The following is a 22,336-nucleotide window of genomic DNA, read 5'->3' as shown; positions in this document are numbered from 1 at the left end:
CCACATTATTTTGTTGAAGAGTTTCTTATTTCTAAACTTAGGAAGATGTCTTGGCATCTCCACTCCAGCTCCCACCCCGGGAAAATCAAGGTCCCCCCAGGCCTCCAGGCCGCAGTTCCTTCCTCCGAAGCCCACATATTCGGATGCCCTACCTTGATGTCTCGCACACTCCCTGGATGGGTAGCAGCACATCCTCCACCCCCACACCACACACACACAGGGCATCTGTTCCCACCCAGATGTTGCAACCTTGCTCAAGACCTTACTATTATACGCATCTTTTCCCTTTGCCTTTTCTATATACATAACTTCACGTTTCCACTGCTGAATGGAGCTTTTGAGGGATTAAGTCTTTTGAGTGTCTCTACACCATTCAGTCATTCATAATCACTTACTGGAGCCCTGTGTATTTAGTTTGGCGGAGACAATGATGAAGACCCAGTCCCTTCCCTCAAGGAACTTAGGGTCTATTGAGGGAGGCAGACAATCGGTGTCCAGTGTACTAAACACTCACAGGGGAAGGCACAGGAATCCAGGAGGGGCTCTTGAGATGGAACAGCGAGGAAAAGTCTCAGCGGGTGAGAAAGAAGATGGCTGCTTATGAAACCACGCACAGCTCTGCTCTGTGGCCCTAGGTTTAGGGTGGAGGAAGGAAATAGCAAGAGGCAAGGCCAGATAATGGGCAGGGGGCAGATTCTGCTGGCAACAGCATTCAACTGTGTCCTGCAGTGATGGAGAACTGAGGAATTTTCAGCAGGGGAGGGTGAAGTGAAGGTTACTTGTGTTAGAAATAAATTTGCAGCAGTGTGTATGAGGGACTGAAGGACGAGAGACCAGGAGCAGAGAGACTAGTCACCAAGAGGCTCTGGCAGTAAACTGAGAAGAGAGCACAAGAGCGAGTGCCTGCCAAGGGCCAGGCCCAAGACACCTGGATCAATAAAAACAGCAGGGCTAGGATGAGTGGGCAGGAAGGTAACAAGAAGCTACAAGGCTGAATTCTCTTGGATGAACATATTCAAAACCTATCTTCCCTTAAGATGATGGTGACAGCTGACAGGCTTTCTTCAGAGTGAGAGACTCTCTTTTCCAAATGAAATCTTAACCTGAATCTTAAGAGAGCAGGCGCTAGTGTCCTGGTGGCCAGGCCTTTCCCCTCCCTCCTCAGAATCCTAGGGATTCAAGGAAGAGTCTGTAAAGCCCTGGATGCTGGAAGCTTCCCTCCAGAGGATTCTGGGCAACACCACCCCCACCAGACTCCCATCCAGTCCAAGTCTCTCACCCTGAAAAGAGCAGCCACCACCCCAGACATGTGCTTTCTTCCGTTCAACTTCAGGGCACCAAAGGTCTGCAGCCTCCCCGACACTGGATGAACTCACTGCCATGAGCTACAGTGGTACAGTCCAGACACATGGGCACGGAAACATTTACAGACAGATGACTTACTAATTCATCCTATCCCATCACCCCTAAAAAGATCAACTCTAATGACCATCTATGAGAAAGAAGAGGGGAAAAAACACAAAGATCAAGACTTTGAGTTAGAAGATGTTCAACAGCATTTTAAACATAAAAATCTCAATGGAATAGTTAAAATACACTAAGCAAAGTTATTTCAAATACAGTATGACATAGTTTGTAAGGAAAAAAAGAGAAAGAAGCAACCACTAAAAATATCTTTAAAAGATCCAATAGAAACTATCAGAGAGAGCAAGTTCAAAAGTTGGGAGGTGCTGCTGGCTGTGTAAACAAAGTTGGTGCTGGGCCACAAAAACACGTTTCCAAGTAGCAGCCCTGGACTGACATTAAAAATAGTAAACATGATTTTGTTATAAAAACATTAAAGTCGAATCAGTAAAACAAGAAAAATATTAGAAAAGACTCAGTTTCAAAGGTTTACTATTTGATAGGTACCAGGGATTTAGCTCAGCGGTTCGGTGGCCTGCCTTGCAAGCGCAAGGACCCGAGTTCAATCTCCAGTACTGGGGGGGAAAAAAAAAGGTTTACTATTTGATAGGTACCAGGGATTTAGCTCAGCGGTTCGGTGGCCTGCCTTGCAAGCGCAAGGACCCGAGTTCAATCTCCAGTACTGGGGGGGAAAAAAAAAGGTTTACTATTTGATAAAGGGATGGTGACAAAATATAATAGGGTATCAAAAGGTGTTATGAAAACAATAAATACAGAAGAGAAAATAAGTCATCTCAATGAGGCTACTCCAAACTGGCTCCTGAGGCACCTGCTTTCATGCTGCATACTTAGTTTGGCGGAGACACTGTTCCTGTGCCTACTTCTGCTGTCCCAGAGGCTCCCAGAGTGACTCATCACCCAGGTGGAGACCTCCTCCTCAGTGCTCCATGCTGCACTGGACATTCTGCTGAACCAAAAAAAAAAAAAAAAAAAGCCCTATCAAGCACATATAGCTCACATTCAGAGGTGAGCTGAGGTTAGTCAGGACTTGAAAATTACTTTGTCACACAGTGTTTCTATGAGTGACAGGCATGTGTGCCACTTGCTCAAGTTCACAAAATAAAAAGTGAAATTTTAATTTATAATAACTTCATCTTTCATGCTATGATACGACGTATGGTGGCATTTAGGAAACAGTATCAAAGCAATAAATCATTACTAAAAGCATACTGTGTGTGGGATCCTATACTAAACCCTATAGGAGAAAAAAAACCCTCTGGGGATACAAAAATTGACAACCTTTTAGGAGAAAACGACTGACTGGGAGAGAAGGAAAGTAAAGAGTTAATCTGCTTGAAAGATGATAAAAGATAACAAGGCCAAAGGGGACCATGGGGATTACAAACAACAGTAGAGACACAGGCATGCGTGTCCAGAGCAGGGAGGTGAGGGTGGCTCACACAGGCCTGGCAGTCAGCGCCCAGGGTCGCTTTGCGCTGGCTCTCGGCTGACAGATGGCCGGCTGTGGCTGGAAAGGAAGAGTGAAGGCACTGCGTGAAGGAGGAGGGGAAGAAAGTGATGAAGGGCCAAGAAGCATACCACCTTGCAGGGCACCCACAGAAGTGCATGAACAAGGTCAGCCATGTGTGCCGGCCAGCGCTCAGAATGTGTGGAATTTCCACTCAAAGGCAAGTGTTTTGACCGCAGGAAATGCTCAAACATCAGCTCTGCTTTGACTCACAAAAAGCTTCCTGACAGAACTCCCCAGGAAAGTAAAGGAGTGCTGGATGCTGAAAATATCCCATCTCAGTCACACCAGGCAAACAATTCCTTTGAGTTTACCACTCCCTGCCATCCCAAAGCAAGCCCACAAAGAATAAAACAGAAATCTGCTTTCTTTTCACCCTAAGCACATAATTTTACTGAAAGATAAAATGATCTGCTACATACAGCAGCCTGAAAACGATTAAGAAGCAGCAGCAATGGAGCAGAGCTTAGGATGCAGAGAGAAGGATGAAGTCAAGAACTCATGAATGAGAAAGGCTGGGTAGCAGACTCTGGGACCGCTCAGCAGTAACCCTCCAGAGCTTGTCTGCCACAGGGTGTGAGGCCTGGTGCTGGAATTTCTTCTCCAAACCCCACAGCCCAAGCTGTAAAAGCAGAAACTCCATGTGACACATCAGCTGGCTCCCAGACACTCCATTATTCGCCCAGGGCCTCGAGGTGAGAGACACTTTCACACCTCCAAACCATTCCCAGTGCCAGCAGTACCACCAGGCCAATCTTGGCAAGGATCACAGGAAACCTCAGCACCAAGGATCATAGGAAACCTCAGCTGCATATGGTGAGAGGAGGAAACTCTTCAAGTCTTAAGTCTTGGGGTCTCATCTATAAGAGTTCAGCTAGGTGCTCAAAAAATAACTTTTTTGGGGGGAAGATAAGGCACATTTGAAGTTTGCAGAGAGGTGGATGGTGACAGTTTTTCACACTGACCACATCCATGTGAATGACACCCACAGGTCAAGACAAAGAATATGTCCCACCATTCTAGAAGGCCAGGGTGCTGTCTCTCAGTCTACTCTCTCCCCAAGTGACAGCCTCTAAAATGATTTCTAATAGCACAGGTTGAGCTAGGAATTTAGCTCAGTGGTGCTGCAAGGTCCTGAGTTTGATCCCTGGTAAAAAAAAAAAAAAAAAAAAAAAGCAACTAATAGCACAGGTCAGTTTTTTCATTTAATAAAAACAGAATCCAGCTGGGTGTGGTGGCGCACACCTGTAATCCCAGCACTTGGGAGGCTGAGGCAGGAGGATCACTGTGAGTTCAAGACCCGCCTGGGCTACATAGTGAGTTCCAGGTCAGTCTCAACTACATAGTGAGACCCTGTCTCAAAAAACAAAAACAAAAACAAAAACAAAACAAAAAAACAAGAATCCAATAGTACCCACTCTCCATATGACCATGCTACCTGTACACTGCTACTTGAGAGCCTTTGGCAATATATTCTGAGATATACAATGCACATACCCTCCCATCCACCCACTGGATGCATATTCATCCTCCACATACATTAATGCATCCACATATGCATATATGTCTATGTACCCTAGACAGGCAGATCAACTGCTGTGATATTTACAATAACATGACTGGAAATAGGAGACAGATTAAATTATGATATGCCGAAAGAAACACTATGCATTTATTCTTTTCTTTTTTTTTTGAGGCAGGGTCTCCCTTTGTAGTTCAGGATGGCCCTGAACTCACTATGTGGTTCAGGCTGGCCTCAAACTCTCAGTGATCCTCCTGCCTCAGCCTCCCAGGTGCTGGGATTACAGGTATGTGCCACCATGCCCAGCTGCAGCTAATTTTTCAAAGGAAAAGTTCATTTGGGCTGGGGATTTAGCTCAGTGGTTCTGCCGCCTGCCTCGAAAGCGCAAGGACCCGAGTTCAATCCCCCATACCAAAAAAACAAAAAACAAAGGTTCATCTATACTTATTGTTATTGAAAAACGTTCATAATATAATTTTAGGAGGAAAAAAACCAAACCATAGAACAGTACATTTGTGTAAAAACAAGAACATGCTATATAGTATAAGTATATACACAGAAAATAAATTTCCAGAAATATCTTTCAAACTATTAATAGTTGATTACTTTTATATTTAGTTTGGTTTTTCTTTTTGGTACTGGGAATCAAACTCAGGACCTTGCACTTGTCAAGGCAGGCGGCTGAACCACTGAGCTAAATCCCTGGCCTTACTTTGCTTTCAGTTCCAACAGTTCTTTAATCTTTTACAAGTGTAATGCATATTTGTTAAATTTTTTTGTGCATTACAGAAATACATGAAGTACTAAAAAGCCCCGTTTTTCTTTAACCTGCTCTCTGAAAGGAACTGTCTCCTCTTTATGTAGACTACAGAATAAAAACCTGTCAGATTCTCCATCAGGCTTGGCCTAAGGAAGCCATGGGACCTGAGGGCGGCTCAGCTCCAAGGTCACCAAGGGCTTCCGGCTGGAGTGACCACCCTGGTCCTCGTGGGCTCTGGTGGGACATGCATGGTCACGGAGGTCTCAGAGCATCTCAGCAGAGTGGTAAGTACACACCGCAGATGGGTGGCCAGGCCAGAGATCTGAGTAGAACCCTAATCACATCGCAAGGCAGAAACAGTGGGATAAATGGAGGGAAGGCAGGAAAGGGCACAGAACTAAACCCTCACACCACGCCTCACAAGATCAGGTTACCTTTAAATGGCACAGAGCAGCAGTTTCTCAGTCAGGAAATTCCCCTCTGTAGGCAAAACATAATGGCCATTTAAAAAGGCCACTTTTCAGATTGCTAAATTTATTTAACTTAAAGGACTAGCCTTAGTTTAAAAACAGCAGAATAAAGACTTCCTCTAGAGAATCACACAAGAGCAACCAGGAGAATGAGAAACAGAAACATTGCATCTTTGACAAAACTAGAGACATCTGTGACCCCAAGCTCCAGAATATGAGAAGAGCCAAATGCTGAAAAGGTCAAAGGAGGGTGTGGGAAAGCGAGAAGAGAACGCCTGTTGTTACAGATGTCGGACAAAGCGTGCCCTTCCATTTCTCAAAAGTAAATGCTTGATACCAGGAGCCACAGCAGGATCTATTGTTCCAAGCAGTGGGGCCGGTTCAGGACTGGTGACCGAGGTGTCCTCACACCCAGGTTGGCGTGAACAATCATAAACACAGCCAAATGTGCAGGAAGCTGTCCGTCACTGAGTAGGAGACAGCGACTTGTCTGAGGGCAAGAAGGGGCTCTAGTGCCATTCCATGTAAAACATTCAAGGAAAATCCCTGTTACGCAAGGATCCGCCCCAGGGAATTTTCTTTCTTTTTGGTACCAGGGATCAAACTTAGGACCTTGCCTTGTGAGGCAGGTGGCGGAACCACTGAGCCAAATCCCGAGCCTCACCAAAGTTTTCTACAAATCACTCCCAAGATGAATACATTACCTACACAAAGACAACCAATCCCCACCCCATAACAAGGACTTCGCACTAAGCTACACACCCAGCCATTTAATTTTATTTTTATTTTGAGACATGGTCTTGCTAAGTCACTAAATCCAAAATTAGGAGACACTAGTAGGGGTCATGGTTAAATGTACAACCTCTTACTAGATCTGGAAGAAGTAGGGCATTGCGTCATGTGCCCTACGTGGAGGGCAAGGCCTTCCTTGTTTATCTAATTTTAGTGCTGGGTATGGAATCCAAGACCTCACAAGTTTAAGCAGAAGCTCTGCCACTCAGCCATACTCCCAGCTCACACATTTAATCTCTTTCAAAGTTTTATGACATCATTAAAATGTCAGTCTTACAAGCCTGTGGTGTAGATCAGAGGGGACAAGCACCTAGCATAACCCTAGCCAAGAAGTAGAAGGCCCGACTTCCAGGTCCCAGTAACAGCTACAAATGTTTTCGGGTTTACAGAGCATCTTTGTGTTTCTTCCCTTTGAGTTTAGTCCTGCAGTGCATGGAGTGTAGCTGAGGCAGATAGGATCTCCACTGTGAATCAAAGAAATTAAGGAAAGAGAGATGAACTAAAAACATAACAGAAAATATGAGACATACAGATTCTGTCTTTATTTTGCGGTGCTAGGAGTAGAACGAAGTGCCTCCTGCAGTGTGTGCAAAGCTTGCGCTCTGCCTCTGAGCCACACCCAGTCCCTCACAGTGTTGAATACAAGAACCATCCCTACTCCTGTGCCTGTTTCCTCTTCCCACTATCTAACTCCTAGGAACAAGGACCATGTCCTTTCTGTTCATTGTCCTTGGTCTCCTGAAGGGGCGCTTTTTCTTCCCTCCTGAGGTAGAATTTCACAATGTAGTTCAGGCTGGCCTCGAATTTATGGTGATCCTCCTCTGCCTCAGTGTCCCAAGTGTGGGGATTTCAGGCTTGTGGCACCATCCCTGGCTCTGAAGAAGCTCATCAAGCATATCCACAGCACAAATAAAAGAATGCCAGGGCTGGGGCATTTGGCCCAGTGGTTCCGCCGCCTGCCTAGCAAGCGCAAGGGCCTGAGTTCAATCCCCGGTAGGGGGGTTGGGGGGATGCCAGACACAAAGCCCAGTGCAACAGTACAAACTGTAATCCTAGCGCTCAGAGGGCTGAGGCAGGAAGATCATTGCTTTACAGCAGCCTGGGCTACATAGTGAGTTCAAGTTCAGCCTGAATTACATAGGGAAACACTGTCTCAACAAAACAAAACAAAGAATGGCAAATCCAGAGCTCAGTATTTTTGATGCCTGCATCAGTCACCTTGCCACCACCTCAATGGTCACTATGCTCAACTTTACAGATTTGAGATCACTGAGAAAGCCTACTTGGAAGAAGAAATCATTTAAAGTACATCTTTAACAGTTTAAGCCATCTATTTATCTATCCAACCATATATATACTATATATGAAATGATAGGTGATTTAAATTTTTAAAAAATTTAAAAAATTTTTTTGGCTTTTTGAGACAGGGTCTTACCATATAGTCCAGGCTAGCCTGAACTCACTGTGTACCCCAGGCTGGATTGAAATTCATGGCTATCCTTCTGCCTCAGCTTCCCAAATGCTGGGATTACAGGCATGAGTCACCATGCTTGGTTTGTCCCATGTACTCCTGAGGCTGAGGATCCCTGAGCCCATGAGTGTGAGACAGGCCTGGGCAGCAAAGAGATACCCTCATCTCAAAAAGTAAAAATAAACCAGGCATGGTGATATCACCTGTAATCCCAGCACTTGGGACACTGATTTCCAAGCCACTGGGCTACATAGTGAGTTCTAGTTAGTCCAAGGTCAGCTGGACCACACTGTGAGGCCCTGCCTCCACAGAGAGAGAGAGAGAGAGAGAGAGAGAGAGAGAGAGAGAGAGAGAGAGAGAGAAGCACCTACCTCCAGAAACGTAGGCCAACACTGTCACTTCTATCATCATCCCTATTCAGTAGGGAAGTGGCTGAGTGGTGGTGCTAGGCCTGGCACAGACCCACTGCCTCTAGCTGGTTGCTCCTAGGGAGTCTGTGGCATCACTGGTTGTATCTGCACGGCAGCATTAAGGCTCATTTGTACCTGTTCCTTTGTATCTTTTAAGAGGAAAAGTGTAACAATACAGTGATTTCCATTTTCTAAAAAAGAAACTTTTTCCTTAGTGGTCTAAGGAGTTCCCTGGTAATGTTGCTTACATTATTTAAATGCTGAGCAAGTCCTTCCCTTCAACAATCACTGTGAAGATAAAGCTTCTCTGTCCAAAATACAGGAAATATGAAATAGTGCTGCTTAAGATTAGGAAGATATTGTCGGCTTTATATAATTGCTGCCAAGAAGGCTGTTGAAAGCCAGCTGTGTGTGGCCAAGAGACAACTCCTCTGAGGTGCAATCCCTCATGGGGAGGAGGAAATAAAAAAATGCTTATAAAGAGCTGAGGCCTGTGCTTTCTAAGCGTTCATTATCTGCACCATTCTTGTTATTAAAATAGCTACTACCACATTCTTGTTCTCTGTTGACGTACAACTCTGCCTATTTTAATGTTTTCCAGGGTAAGCTGACTCACCATTAATACCTATGCTTACCCGCTACGACCCTCTCCCCAGCCAGCAAGAAAGGGAGCTATGACTGGGGGTAGAGCACAACTAAGAATTATTGTATTGTGTTCAATTCAGGCTAGGAATGTCTACCTTACTCTCTTTCAACTAGTCTTAGTGATATCAATAACACCAACAACTACTATACAACCTATTTTTCAGGTCAGGCCTGCCAGAACTATGCTGGTGAGTTCCCAAGGCTCAGAAAATCGTGAATTCACCCAGAATCAGGGTCCCTCACCTGCTTCGGGGTTAGAGAGGGCCCAGCCCAAGGGGTGAATACCTTATTACAGGTTAAGCTTCTACAAAAAAGGCTCTCTCCTGTCACAAACAGCCCAAATGCTGGCTCTCAACTATCACAACAGAAGAAAAGAGTCTCTATAGTGTCTTTTGAAACATACAAAATAGATCACCAAACAGAAACAACAATTGTAGTTCTAGTTATCAGGAGCTTTGGACTGCATACGGGAAAGGTCTCATTTCAACCAAACTGCAGTTGATGTGAAAAGATAAACTGTGTGAGGCTTTTGTTTTAAACTGTTGGGAGGCCACCGAATTTAAATAGCCAAAGGATTATAGCCAAGACTGAAGAACTCAAACTGGGGTGAAATCATAAGGTCTTGCGCCACTTGTTTGAAAAGGTAGGATTCAACCGTGTGATACCCATCATCTTACGTTTCAAACCAGTAAGCGCCTGAGAGCCAGGCACTGCACAAAAGAGTACACTTATCTTTTCCGACCCAGGTTCTCAAGTGGTATTCTCCTACGTCTTCATCCACCTGTCTGGTCCTTCTCACTCTGTTGCCTCAATTCCCATTCCTGCTGACCCAGTTTCTCTGTTCTGGTCTCCACCTGAGATCTCTGAAGAGCTGGGCCCACAGGGATGAATGAGTTAGAGGATCTCAGGTGTTCTGACGCCTGCAGCAATCACCTCACTGTCCATCTTAGCTGCCACAACAAAACACCATGAGCGGAGTGCCTTGAATACATTCATGCCTTCAGAGTGGTGGAAGCCTCAAAACCAATTTAGTTTCTAATGAGGACCCTTTTCATGGCCTGTAGACAGCCACCTTCATACTGTGACCTCACATGGTAGAGGACAGTGGGGATGGGTAAGCCTTTCGTGTCTTTCTTGTGAAGGATGACAGAAAAACAGATAAATCTACTGTAAAGGGAAAGAACTACCTTAGAGGCTGGCTAGAATGAAGGCTTCAGAAAGACTGGAGATGTTAGGTGGGCAGGAACACAACATAACAGTCGGAAGTGATGACAATGGCACGGAGGCATAGCACTGCTTGAAAAGAAATACGGTATCCGGTGTGAAGAGAGCTAAGAAGGGACAGGCCATGAGGACCAGGACGGGACCCTCCGCCGCCCATTCTGTGTTCTCCCAGTGTGTCTCCAGCCATCCTCATGCTGAGCTAGCTGTGTGACTCAATCCTTTCAAATCTGGGTGGACCAAGGCCAGCAATACGCGACAGGCCCTCTGCTCCTCCTAGTCTCGCTGGAGGAAAGAGTAGAGGGAGGAAAACTTGCAAAGACACCTAGAGCACTAGAGTCCACAAGGGCCAGCACTGTCCTCCACACAGTGGCAAGGTTACTGTATCAGACCAAGGCCAAATCTAGTTCCTCTGCTCAGGGCCCTCCAATGGCTTCCTACCTCATCGTGCAAGCCAGGGCTTTGCTAGGAATGTTGGTTGCAGCCTTGGGCTTTTTTTTTTTGCACTTGGGTGTCTCAAGGTTCTCCCCCAGGGAAGCTCCATCTCATCTCCTCCAGTCCCTCCTCGGAGGCACTTTCCCTTCCTCTTTATCTGACAGTGAACACTCACCTGGGGTGACACTTTAGTTCTCTGTCCTGAGCACTAGTCACTAAGGCCCTCTGTACAATCCGACTTACTGTCCGTCTCCTCCACTAGACTGTCGTGCGTTACACAGGGGCAAGGACATTTGTCTGTTCTGTCCAACAGGAGATGGCTGGCGGTTTGAACATGCACAGCACATGGATGAGGTGCTCTGCCAGCACTTGCTCATAACTGAGTAAATCAACGCCTTAGCTGCTGGTCGTCTGTTAAATACAAACATTTACTGAGAGAGAGAGGTCAAATGCTGTGCAGAGGGAGAGACCAGATTCCCAAGTCTGTACCACAGGACTAGTAAGCAAGGACAAGGTCCAAAAGAATATGAGGGACAAGGATCCCTGACCACAAGGAGCAAGGATCTCAGTGAAGACTCAACACCAACCCATGAAATAATCAGAGCACAGGCAAGAAGTTAAAACTGAAATTTCACAATGAAGTCACAATAGCTTCCATCCTCTGAAATTACCATGGACCGTGCCAAGATCTCATTCAAGCCTCACAGTCCTAAAAGGTGGGCTTTATCCTCAGCTCAGCTGCATCTTGCAGAGGAAGAACAAAGGTGCATACACAGGAAGAAATTTAGCCAAGGAACACAGCAGAAACTGGAATCTGTCGCCAACTGTACCAATTCCAAAGTCCATGCTCTGTCCAGGCCTGCTACAGCCCCAGCCCCTAGCAAGTCCAAAAAAGGAGCAAGGCACCTTCTTGGTACCTTAAGGGAACAGCCACTGTGCAGGGGGCCCACACAGAGTACCAGCTAGAGTTGGACAAGGCATCAGGACAACACCAGTAGCTATAAGAGCAACAGCTGACTGCTTACAACCTGCCAGCTATTGTTAAAAGGTCAGCAAGGTACTGAATCATCTCAATGATTCAAAGTACTATCATCAGGCCCATTTTACAGTCAAGGATTTCATCTGAAAGCAAAGAGGTTCAACATTCCCTCCTAGCTGGGCGTGGTGGCACGTGCCCCTAAGTGCAGCACACGGGAGGCTGAAGCAGGATGATCACCATGAGTATCACCCTGAGTTCGACACCAGCTGAGCTACATAGTGAGTTCAAGCCCAGCTTGGACTACACAGCAAGACCCTATCTCTAAAAACAAACAAACAAACAAACAAACAACTGCTCCTTAGCAGCACAGCCAAGATTTGAAGCTAGACATATGGCTTCAGTTTATCCTGTACAGACTATTCAGTAGCAGGGAAGACAAAGCCACCCAACATGCACATGGTATACATGCGTGGGGCACATGGCAGAAGTCCTATCAGCTTTTCTATGGCATGTCCACAGTTACTAATAATAGGCGCATTCTGCACTCTCCTCAGCTCCCACAATTCTTAGTCTGCCCTGGATGTGTTTACTGCCGGGTCATCTCCTAAAGGCCCCTGATCTAATGGTAAAGTGGTGGTGAAATTCAAATCTGCCTCGCAGAAAGCTCTCTGTGCATTTACCCAGGCAAATGAGCTGCATCGGAAGCAAAGTCACAATTTGAGTCTTCTGTCAAAGGCTGTTTTTGTAGCGGGCTTCCATCTGCAGCCGAGGAACCAGAGGTCACCTCTGGCCTGCAGACCACGCAGACAAACTGACGGACAGTGACAGCCCTCAAGCCACAGCTGCAGGCTCAGTGCTCAATGAAGAGCTGCTGGAGGAAAGAGCTCCCAGCCTGACTTTCCTCTTTCCGACAAACAGTCCACTGGGCCAACCTTTTATTTCGGAGTCTTAGTTTAGACTGATGTCTCCCTGCGCAGCGTCAGTAGGAATATCAACCTGTCTGTGCCACAGACTGTCACAATTTCATTGGAGAGCGATGGTCTGGCAAGTAAGACACCAGGGTGATGAAGGTTTGTGGGACCACAGCTTCCACTCAAAACCACACAGCGGGAGACAGCCAGGATGCATGGAGCACAGATCTCACCAGGCACCCTCTGCAGGTGGAGGACCCGACAGCTACTCCAGCAATGTGGGGACTCCGGGGCAGCTGTCCTCATCCTCCCAGCATGGCCCCCTTAGCCCTAAAGACTGAAACCACAAAGCCAAAGCCAGAAGCACAGAGATCCCCTCACTGCCTCAGAGATCCATCTGCTATCCCTTCTGGGACTGATACATGTCCCAGGACATCTTTTAAATCACCATGTTCAACATGCTAAAATGAATTATTCAAGACCGCTTGCTTTCAAGTAGACACGGACATAAATGTAGATGTACGTGTGCCAAAACTCACGCATCAGGATGTTCACAGGAGCACCACTGTAACTGCCCCAAACTGGAAAGTACCCAAATGCCCAGGAAGAACAGAAGTAAGTTGTGGAATATTCACACGATGGAACTGTACAGAGCCACGAGCACTTAAAATTACACAACCACAGATAAATTTATGGATCCAACTGTGGATGAATCTTACAGGCACAATGTTGAATGAAAGAGGCAGACAAAAACGTGTGCTTGTTATGATTCCATTTTGTTGTTGTTGGTACCAGGGATCGAACTTGGGTCCTTGCACTTGCGAAGCAGGCGCTTGAGCCGCTGAGCTAAATCCCCGGCTCCTATGATTCTGTTTTTAAAGGATAAAGGGAGGCATAATTACCTTGTTTGCCAGGCACCAAGATACTGCTTACCCTGTCAAGGGAAGAAACTACAGGGATCTGGGGGGCGAGTCATCCGCCCAGCTGGGTCCCGGTGGCACTGGTGTGTTCGTTACAGACATCCACTTACAGTGTGCGCACTTTCCTTAATATATGGCAGGCTTCAGTGAGAAGGCTTTAGAAACTACCTTGGATGTGGTCCACCCAGCCTACTGTTCTGGTGAAATGCCCTTTCGGAGGCCTACCGCCACGGCATGTCAGTGACAGGAGCCATCAAAGTCATTGGCAACATCATCCAAGTGATCGATTTCTGTGTGCCCAGCACTGTGAAGAATACTGCAAAGTGATTTCACTTAATTCTCAAAAACTTCCTTTGAAAGACTTCTCTCCACTCCTTCCCTTTCTTTCCTATTTTTTTGGGGGATCGAACTCAGGTTCTTGTGCTTGCAAGGCAGGCGGTGGAACCACTGAGTTAAATCCGCAGCCCTCTTTTTTTTTTTGGAGACAGGGTCTTGTATGCCGTTTAGGCTGGCCTTGAATACACCATGTACCTCAGGCTGGCCTTGAACTTGTGGCAATCAGTTCCCAGAGGCATGTGCCATCACCCCACTCCTTTCCTTTCTTGTGGCAGTACTGAACTGAAGGCCTCTACTGAGTTACATCTTTAATCCTTTCTGATTTTTACATTTGAGACAAGGTTTTAGTAAATTGCCCAGGCTAGGTCCAAACTTGAGATCCTCCTGCCTCAGCTTCCCAGAGCACTGGGATTATGGGAATGAGACACCACCCCCAACTTGAAAGTTGTTTCTTACCAGAGGGTGGCTAAGAAATTGTGTATGAGCAAGTCATTAAGCCAGGGTAAAGGATTTATGTAATAAACAGAATCATCACATTAGGTCCCCCAGTTTTCCTCTTCTTAACACTTTTTTGTTGAGGTCAGCCCTAGTATCTTTAAAATATATCACATTTAGGATTTGACTGATTATTGTCTCATTAGATTCAGATTAAATATCTGGCAAGGAAGCACATGTTAGAACAGTATCTTCCAGATCTTCCATTATAAAGGTTTAGCTCCTTTTGTAATTATGAAATAATTAATGTATTGGGCAAAATTTTCAGACAATATAAATAAGTTCTGTGAAAGCCATTTCTCAAATTTTTTAGTTTTTAAAAATCAATTTTAGGCCAGGCATGGTGGCGCATGCCTGTAATCCCAGCACTCGGGAGGCTGAGGCAGGAGGATCACTGTGAGTTCGAGACCAGCCTGTGCTACATAGTGAGTACCAGGTCAGTCTCAACTATATAGTGAGACCCTGTCTCAAAAAAAAAAAAAAAAAATCAATTTTATTTAGACAAGCTTCCAGGATACCACATATTAGCCCACATTTTCCGGTTTCATAGAAATGGGACCATTCCTGCAGTTTCTGTGCCTCGCTCCTGTCACTCGCAGCAGAATGACCGAGATCCAGCCATGTGGCTCTGGGGCAGTATTCACCCTGCTGGATCCCTGACCAGCTTCACTGGATGGATGTTCCATAGTTTGTTTATTCTGATGGATATTTGGGTGGTTTCCAGCTTGGGGCTCAAGAACAAAGCCACTAGAAACAGTTGAGTATAAGTCTTGTATGAACATTATGTTTTCATTTCTCTTGGGCAAATACCTAGAAGTGGATGGTAAGTACATGTTTAACTTTTTAATAAACTGCCAAAGAGCTTTCCAAGGTGAACCCACCCTTTTACACTGCCCTCCAGTGTCTATGAGGGGGCTAATTGCTCCATCATCTCCTCACCAACATGTGGTCCTGTCAGTCACTTTATTCCCAAATGATTTTAAAATCCAATAATGTTCCGTGCTTGATTAATTATGCATTTGCTTGATTACATCTGTTTCTCCCATTCCTAGCCATAATGAAGGCAAACTGAGTTCAACACAATGCCTAGGATACAGTGCTTTATTAATAAACATTCAATAAATATTGGTTGAATGAATGAAACCTGCTACTCCTCTGCACATAAAAAGATGATAAGCAAATTATTTTTTGAGCTACAAATGAATTATAAGAAAGTTTCTATCTACAACCACAGGGTCCTGTGTCTTGCATTTCCCTACTCAACCAGGGAGAAAGATCCGGCGCGACCAAATATGTTGACACTGAAGGGCATTGGCCCTGGAAAGTCAGTCAAAAAGTTAGAGCCTGCCACATGCATGGACACAGATACCCCAAGAACAGTGAAGGCTTTGAAAAGAAACACACTTCAACCGCAGTGTTGTGCCCAAGTAGGTGCTACCCTGAGAGGCAGGATTATGTAGGGTTCCTCCCAGGAGAAGAGAGGGTGGGAACATAAATTCCTGCCACCTCTTCTCCAGTGAAGCACGTCCTGCACTTTGTGGGCACTGAGGTCTCCCTGAAGTGACAAAAGATTGAGATTTTCCCTTGCTCCCCCACCCCCAAGGCCAGTGTCTCACACTATCTGAGTCCTTACAGCACAGAACAATCCCTTGTGCAAAAAGATCACCTATGCCAAATCTAGAACAATGCTAGATCATAGCAATACTCCATAAACGTGCAAGGGCCATGATGGCAAACTAACCTTAGTATTATTTTCAACAACTGTCATGCTTTCTTGACTTCAGGGAGCTTTTCATTCCACAGAGACCAACTGAAATTAAGATGCACTGACAAAACCATGGCCTACTAGTTATTTCTATTGAATGGTCTGAATACATTATAATTTAGGATGTTTGCTAGGTGCTTTCGGGTCCAATGAAACCGCTTCTCCCTGGAACAATTTCCCATCTCAGCACCCTGCCAGCACTTGCTGGAGGGTTTGGGGGCTGGTTTACCTCTCAGACAGCAAATGTGTTAAGAAAGGACTACCTGGATGGGATATCACTTGGTCATCACTGCCCAGTCTCCTCCCACCGCCAAAAGAAAAAGGTGAAATCACTGAAAGAGGGGGCAAGGAGGTTTGGTCTTACTTTATTCAAAGAAATCATACCTAGAAAAAGTTATTTTTACTTGTGTTTGTTTTGGGGTTTTTTTTTTTGGCACCAGGGATCAAACTCAGGTCCTTGCACTTTCAAGGCAGGTGGCAGAACCACTGAGCTAAATCCCCAGCCCAAAGTTATTTTTAGTTAATCAGCCTCCCTGTGAGGCTGAGGAGAGGCTGGGCTCCAGAGAATAAGGCCACAGAGTGATGGCAAGCAGGGCACCAGACCTGTGCCGTACAGAGAGAACAGGCACATGGGGCAGCTCACTAGAGATGATCCTGTGCTGTAGGACACAGATACTTCTTGAGCTATAGGAAGCCTTGGCCATTTATCCCAGAGACCAGCAGCTGTAGAGACAGCAAATGCCACCCCAAGCAAGTATTATCAGAAGGACGGTGAGCAGGCTGTTAAGAGTAGCCCACCCCTGCAAGGGCCTGAGTTCGATCCCTGGTACCAAAAAAAGGAAAAATGAAAAATATGGGGAGTTGTCTCAACTAGAGCCTTGTTAAAATATCAGGAACAGCAAAATTTGAGGTGAGAAAGCTGTGATCCTTTTTCTTGTGAGGGATCTGGAAACTTACAAACTGTGGAGAAGAGATACAGCAGTCACAGGAATCTGCAGTGTACTCCTACGGCTAACAAGTCTTCTCTTCTCCCTATACTCCCAGAACCTCTTTCTGATGCCAAAAACTGTAGTGCAGGACTACGGGTGAAGGTCAGTGGTAGAGCATGTGCTTAGCATGAGCAAGGCTCTGGGTCTGATCCCCAACAAACACACCTCCACCTCTGCCTCCACCACCACCACCACCACCACCACCTTTCCCTTTACCACCAACATCACCAAAACCACCACTAAAGTATAGGAGAGGTGGCCTGGAGATGGAATTAAGATGATGATGAACATAAAGCAAACAACAAGCTGAGGAACAGTATAAACATGATCTCATGTTTTCAAACATTTTGTAGGGCTAACATTAGAAGAAAGCACAATCCAACTTTGAATGGAGATTACTTCTAGAGTAACACTTTCTGTTATACAAACCTGTAATCAATTTGTTTTACAGTGAGAAACTGTATTGCTCTTTTTCTTTGTTTGATTTATTTTGTTTTTTTGAGACATGGTCTTGCTCTGTAGTCCAGGCTGGCCTCGAACTCACTAGGAAGCCCAGGCTGCCCTCCACCTCTCAAAGATCCTCCTGCCTCAGCTTCCCAAATGCTGGGATTATAGGCATACACTATTACATCTGGCCTTCAATTATATGACTCTTGTAATTAGAAAAAAAATATTTCTAAAGTGATGAGATGGTTCAGGTTGCCCTGATTTGTAAATGGCTTATATGTTTCACCACTGCAAGGCTGTGGTGCCCTCTCTGTTCATCACCTTCTTGCTGGCTGTGTCCCTGGCTGTGCCGAGGTGGGTGGGCAGCACTGCAAACCCTGGGGCATGGATGTTCTTCCCACCGCCACTTGTGCACGTGTGTGTGTGGGAGGGTAAAAAATTCTGCTCTCACCTGGGATGATGCAATGTGTCCATTGGTGACACAAGCAGCCAAGGGCCAACGTATAGGAGGCAGATACTAAACCATGGACATAGGGACTTCTGTATTGGTCCAGGCCTGTCAAACAAGGTTTACTGGAGAAACATCTCCAACTGGCTCAGAGGGCACCCATGTGAAACTAGGATGAGGCAACACAGGGCAATGTGTACTGGGCACGACAGAGGGAGATGGTCTGGGAAGCCAGGTGGCGACACCCGCTTTCCCTAAGACCAGTTCAGTCAGTCCGAGCTGGAGACACCACAGCCCTGAACTCAGCCATTAAACACAGTTTACAGATAGAGGCAGCAGTCCCATGTCCACTGCACCACTGAGGGGGCTACAGGTGGTGCTGAAAGAGGGCTGAGAATGAGGGAGAGAGAGGTCCAAACAGCACACGACTGAAGGGGATATTCTACGACATTCTGGACGATTCAGTTAAAAAAGGCAGAGGACTATTCTAGACTGAAAGAGACTGCAGAGCAACAGCCAAAGGCAGCGTGCATATTGATTAGATCCTAGAATAAAAACCACACCACATAATGTTAAGTCAGCTGAGGGAATTTTAAACATGAACTACATGGGAAATTAATTACGGAATTAAGGCTCACACTCTTTCTGCTTTTTATTTAGTGCGGGGGGAGGAGCAACCTAGGGCCTCCAGCAGGCTAGGCTACGGCTCTATCACTGAGCTACACCCTGGCCCCTGGCTAATAGTTTAAAAGTGGTAATATCAGCACAGTTCTTGAAGAGAAGACGTTCAGCCTTGGGGTATGTGCTGAGGTTTTTAGGAATGAGGCGAAGGGCACCTAGTTCACCTTAAATGGCTTTAACAACCAAAAAGTCAGGGACACTGAAAGGCAAAGGTGGTGGGATGTTAACCTAGGAGTGCTAAGTGACCACTGTTCAACTCTCAGCTTTTCAATAGGTTTTACCATTCTCAAATTGGAACGCTGATAGGAGTTTACACTTACCGGGAATGTCAGAAGGACAAGCAAAGAGAAGGAATCCAAAAGCACTGCTGGAGAAGCTAACAGCAGTGAGCAGCAGGGGACACTTCTGTAGGACAGATACCACGTGTATGGCCCTCGCCACCCCTCCATGAGGCACAGCCTGCATCACCCTTGTTCTACAGATGAGCACGCGGCACAGCAAGGACACCAACCCAGGCTCGACTGCAGATCAGGAGCTGCATCACTCCTAGCTATTCTGCTTCTCAGTCGTAAGCACATCAGGAGAAAACGCTGCCTGGTTAGCAGCAGAGGAACAGTTAGGTCATCCATGCTGCAGCCCCTCACACGCAACATCGCACACACAGCAGTGCACGCTGCAGTCAGGGCTCCCACACACCCGTGTTTCAAATCGAGTTGTACAAGATAAATGTATGTAATTTTGGTTTTTCAGTTAAAGTTAAGTCATTACAAAAGAAAACAAGTCATGTTTTCAGAGTATCTATAACAGAGGAACAAGCTCACAGGACAGTGTCTGGTTAAAAACACAGGTGTATCAGTCCTGGTATAAAGGTAGGATAACTGTAAGGTGGTTTTGTAAGAGAATGTTTTCAGAAACACACTGAAGTAAGAAAGGAACATCATATTCACAACTTTCAAAATTTTTATGGAGATAAAAAAAGGTACATACATTAAGAATGACAAAGCAAATGTAAAACATTAAAATTTAGGGTAGCAGGATAACTTATGATTTATAACATTTATCGATTTGTATAACTTCCCTATAAATCTAAAATCATTTTAAAGAAAAAGTCAAAGAAAAAAGGCTCCCTATCTCCCCTCATGAAAATCCCAATTTCTCTGAAGTTTACGTCAATAAATAGGGGCTTTGGCACTCAAACTTGCTTCCTGTAGATTTTCTCCTTGTCTGAGAGAGATCAGGAAGAAAATGTTGATATGATAGTACTGTGAAAAGATGAACACTGAGAGAAAATTTTAGGTACAGAATGGATCAAGCTAGGCTACAGATCTGCTACGATTATTCAACCCCGGGGCACAACAGAGGAAACTGTGGAAATAACTGGAGTCTCTGATGGATGTCAACTTGAAAGCTAACTTCCGTGATTTGGCACATCTTAAGTAAATATTAACAATGTTCTTCGGCTTCACAGGATGCTGCTGAGTGACTGGCTGAGCCTGGCAGCCTGTCCACACCACCCAGTGCTTAGGATCATTACAGATAACACTGGCATTAGAAAGAACATGAAGGAGGTTGTAATCACTATCTCAGTTGGAAATCAGAATACATATGTATGTATTCTTGTGTATATACACTTTGGTGGGGGGGGACTGGGGATCAAACTCAGGACCTTGTGCTTGTGAGGCAGGTGTTGGCACCACTAAGCTAAATCCCTGGCCCAATAAGTACGTATTTTTGAGCTCAGCTTTAATGCTATACTACCTTCTCCTCAAAGATCATCAGCTTTGAAAGCAGCCAGAAGAAAATCAATGGAAACGATGTGAAACTGGAAGGCCAAAGAGACACTCAACACATGGGAACTCTGATTGCAACAAATTGTTTTAATACAAGTAAAATTTTAAGGTAGTCTATCTTTGTGTTAATCCCAAGTTGTCAGTGTGGCTAAAATTCAGATTCATGGGCTGGGGATTTAGCTCAGTGGTTCAGTTGCCTGCCTTGCAAGTGCAAGGTCCCAAGTTTGATACCCAGTACCAAAACAAAATAAAACAAAAAGAAAAGAAAAATAAATTCAGATTAATGATCACATGGTAGCCAAGCATTCTAACTGCTTTCTTACCTTAGAAAAAATGTCCTACTGATATACAAGTCTCAGGCATCTGTTCAAAAGTGCCAGGGGCTGTAACACTTAAACTACTCATTTTATTAATTCAAAATGTGTTGTGTGTCCAGTATATACAGACAATAGGATAAACAAAATTCTTTCCCTGCCCTCAAGGAGCTTACACATCTATAGGGGAACATAGACAGCCAGGCAACTGAAAAATAGTAAGCACCGCATGCTGTGGCTGAGTGTTGAAACCGGCACAGAGAAGGGATCTACCTACCACAACTGCAGTCTCAAGGACAGAACTATTCCTTCTCCTGCACACTAAGAAATCTAATAACACGCCACACGACACCCTCCCAAATGCACAGAGGACCCACAAATCTGACAGCTGTTAGATCATCTCACACTCAACCACAGCTTCCATAAATGCCACAAAGCTTAGCCCTCCTGCAAATGTCCTGCAGACAGCAAAAGCCGTGGTCAGCTGTGTGGTAACACTCTTACCTGTGGCTTCGATGTACTCAATGCATCTTTCAATAAAGATGGGGATTGGCTTCTCTGGAGTCACAACTGTCGTTAAGGGCACCCCAAAATAATTACTCTCCCAGGTTGCCTTTGTGATGGATGGCCGGGGTTTGGGCTTTGGTTTCTGTCCAGAAAAGAGAAAAGGAAACACAAAAATAAAGTGAGTATCAACACGTTATCGGCAAGGATTCCTGAGAGGAACTCACAGCAAAGTGCTGTGTTAGAAAGATTTCCAGCAAGATAAGGAGACTCACTTGCTCATCTCACTAATTTTGCATTTTCTGGCCTCCAAATATCACAAAAGATGTCAGATTCACATAGACATACCTTGAGTGTGAGACTGCATTATTCAAGCAAAAAAAAATGTTTATAAAAAGCAGGCCAAGTTTATTTAATAAAGTAACAATAAGATGACTACCCACATCCTTTATCAGAGATGCACTGGAGTAAACAGGAAATTTTCCAAACACTCCACATGGATAACAGATGTTACGTACTTGATGGCTAAAATCTTCAGAAGATGAAGGATGATTCTAATGTTTCCTCTTTCTAGAAAAGACATATATAGAGTGCACTCTTTTTAGGCTGACAGCACCAAAAGAGAATTTGTTTTGATAACTAGCCTGGGATTAATTCCCAGTGGCTTCCCCATTAGGAAAGAGTAAAGCCAATTAATCCAACAAGACAACATAATTCTTTGCCTATTCTTTCCTCAAAGTCACCTTTTTCATGAAGTAGTGGCATCAGCAAATATTTGAGAACTCACTTCCTCTTAAATCTCACAACATTCCATTTCACCAAAGAGAAAACTTCTATGTCTAAATGACACCAACTACCAAGTGGCAGTGCTTGGGCTCAAACCCAGTAAGGACCGCTCCAAAGCTCATGCTCATTAATACTATTAATACTGAGCTATTCACTGCAAAATTACTCATTTTGAAGCTCATGTGGGGGAAAAAAAAACCTGGCTCTACTTAAATGCTCAATTACCATAAAGCCAAAGAAATACACCTGAAATTTTGACCTTTTGTTAAAATAGCTACTAAAAAGAGGAGGGCGACTCAATACGACAAAGGTA

General features: G+C 45.0%; 1 protein-coding gene across 1 annotated transcript in view; it reads right to left on the bottom strand.

The window, feature by feature from the left end:
- Positions 1-22,336, bottom strand: part of Arhgap35 (Rho GTPase activating protein 35) — a 69,400-nt gene that overhangs the window by 30,858 nt on the left and 16,206 nt on the right. Inside the window, exon 2 of the mRNA XM_033765870.1 lies at positions 21,238-21,382. Coding sequence (XP_033621761.1) covers positions 21,238-21,382 — 145 coding nt within the window. The remainder of the gene's footprint in view (positions 1-21,237; positions 21,383-22,336) is intronic.

This window comes from Fukomys damarensis, unplaced genomic scaffold (assembly GCF_012274545.1).
Source record: "Fukomys damarensis isolate Sample0158 unplaced genomic scaffold, DMR_v1.0_HiC HiC_scaffold_19, whole genome shotgun sequence".
Taxonomy (NCBI): Eukaryota; Metazoa; Chordata; class Mammalia; order Rodentia; family Bathyergidae; genus Fukomys; species Fukomys damarensis.
Note: the sequence above shows the minus strand (reverse complement) of the source record. Positions and strands in the feature narration are given on the sequence as shown.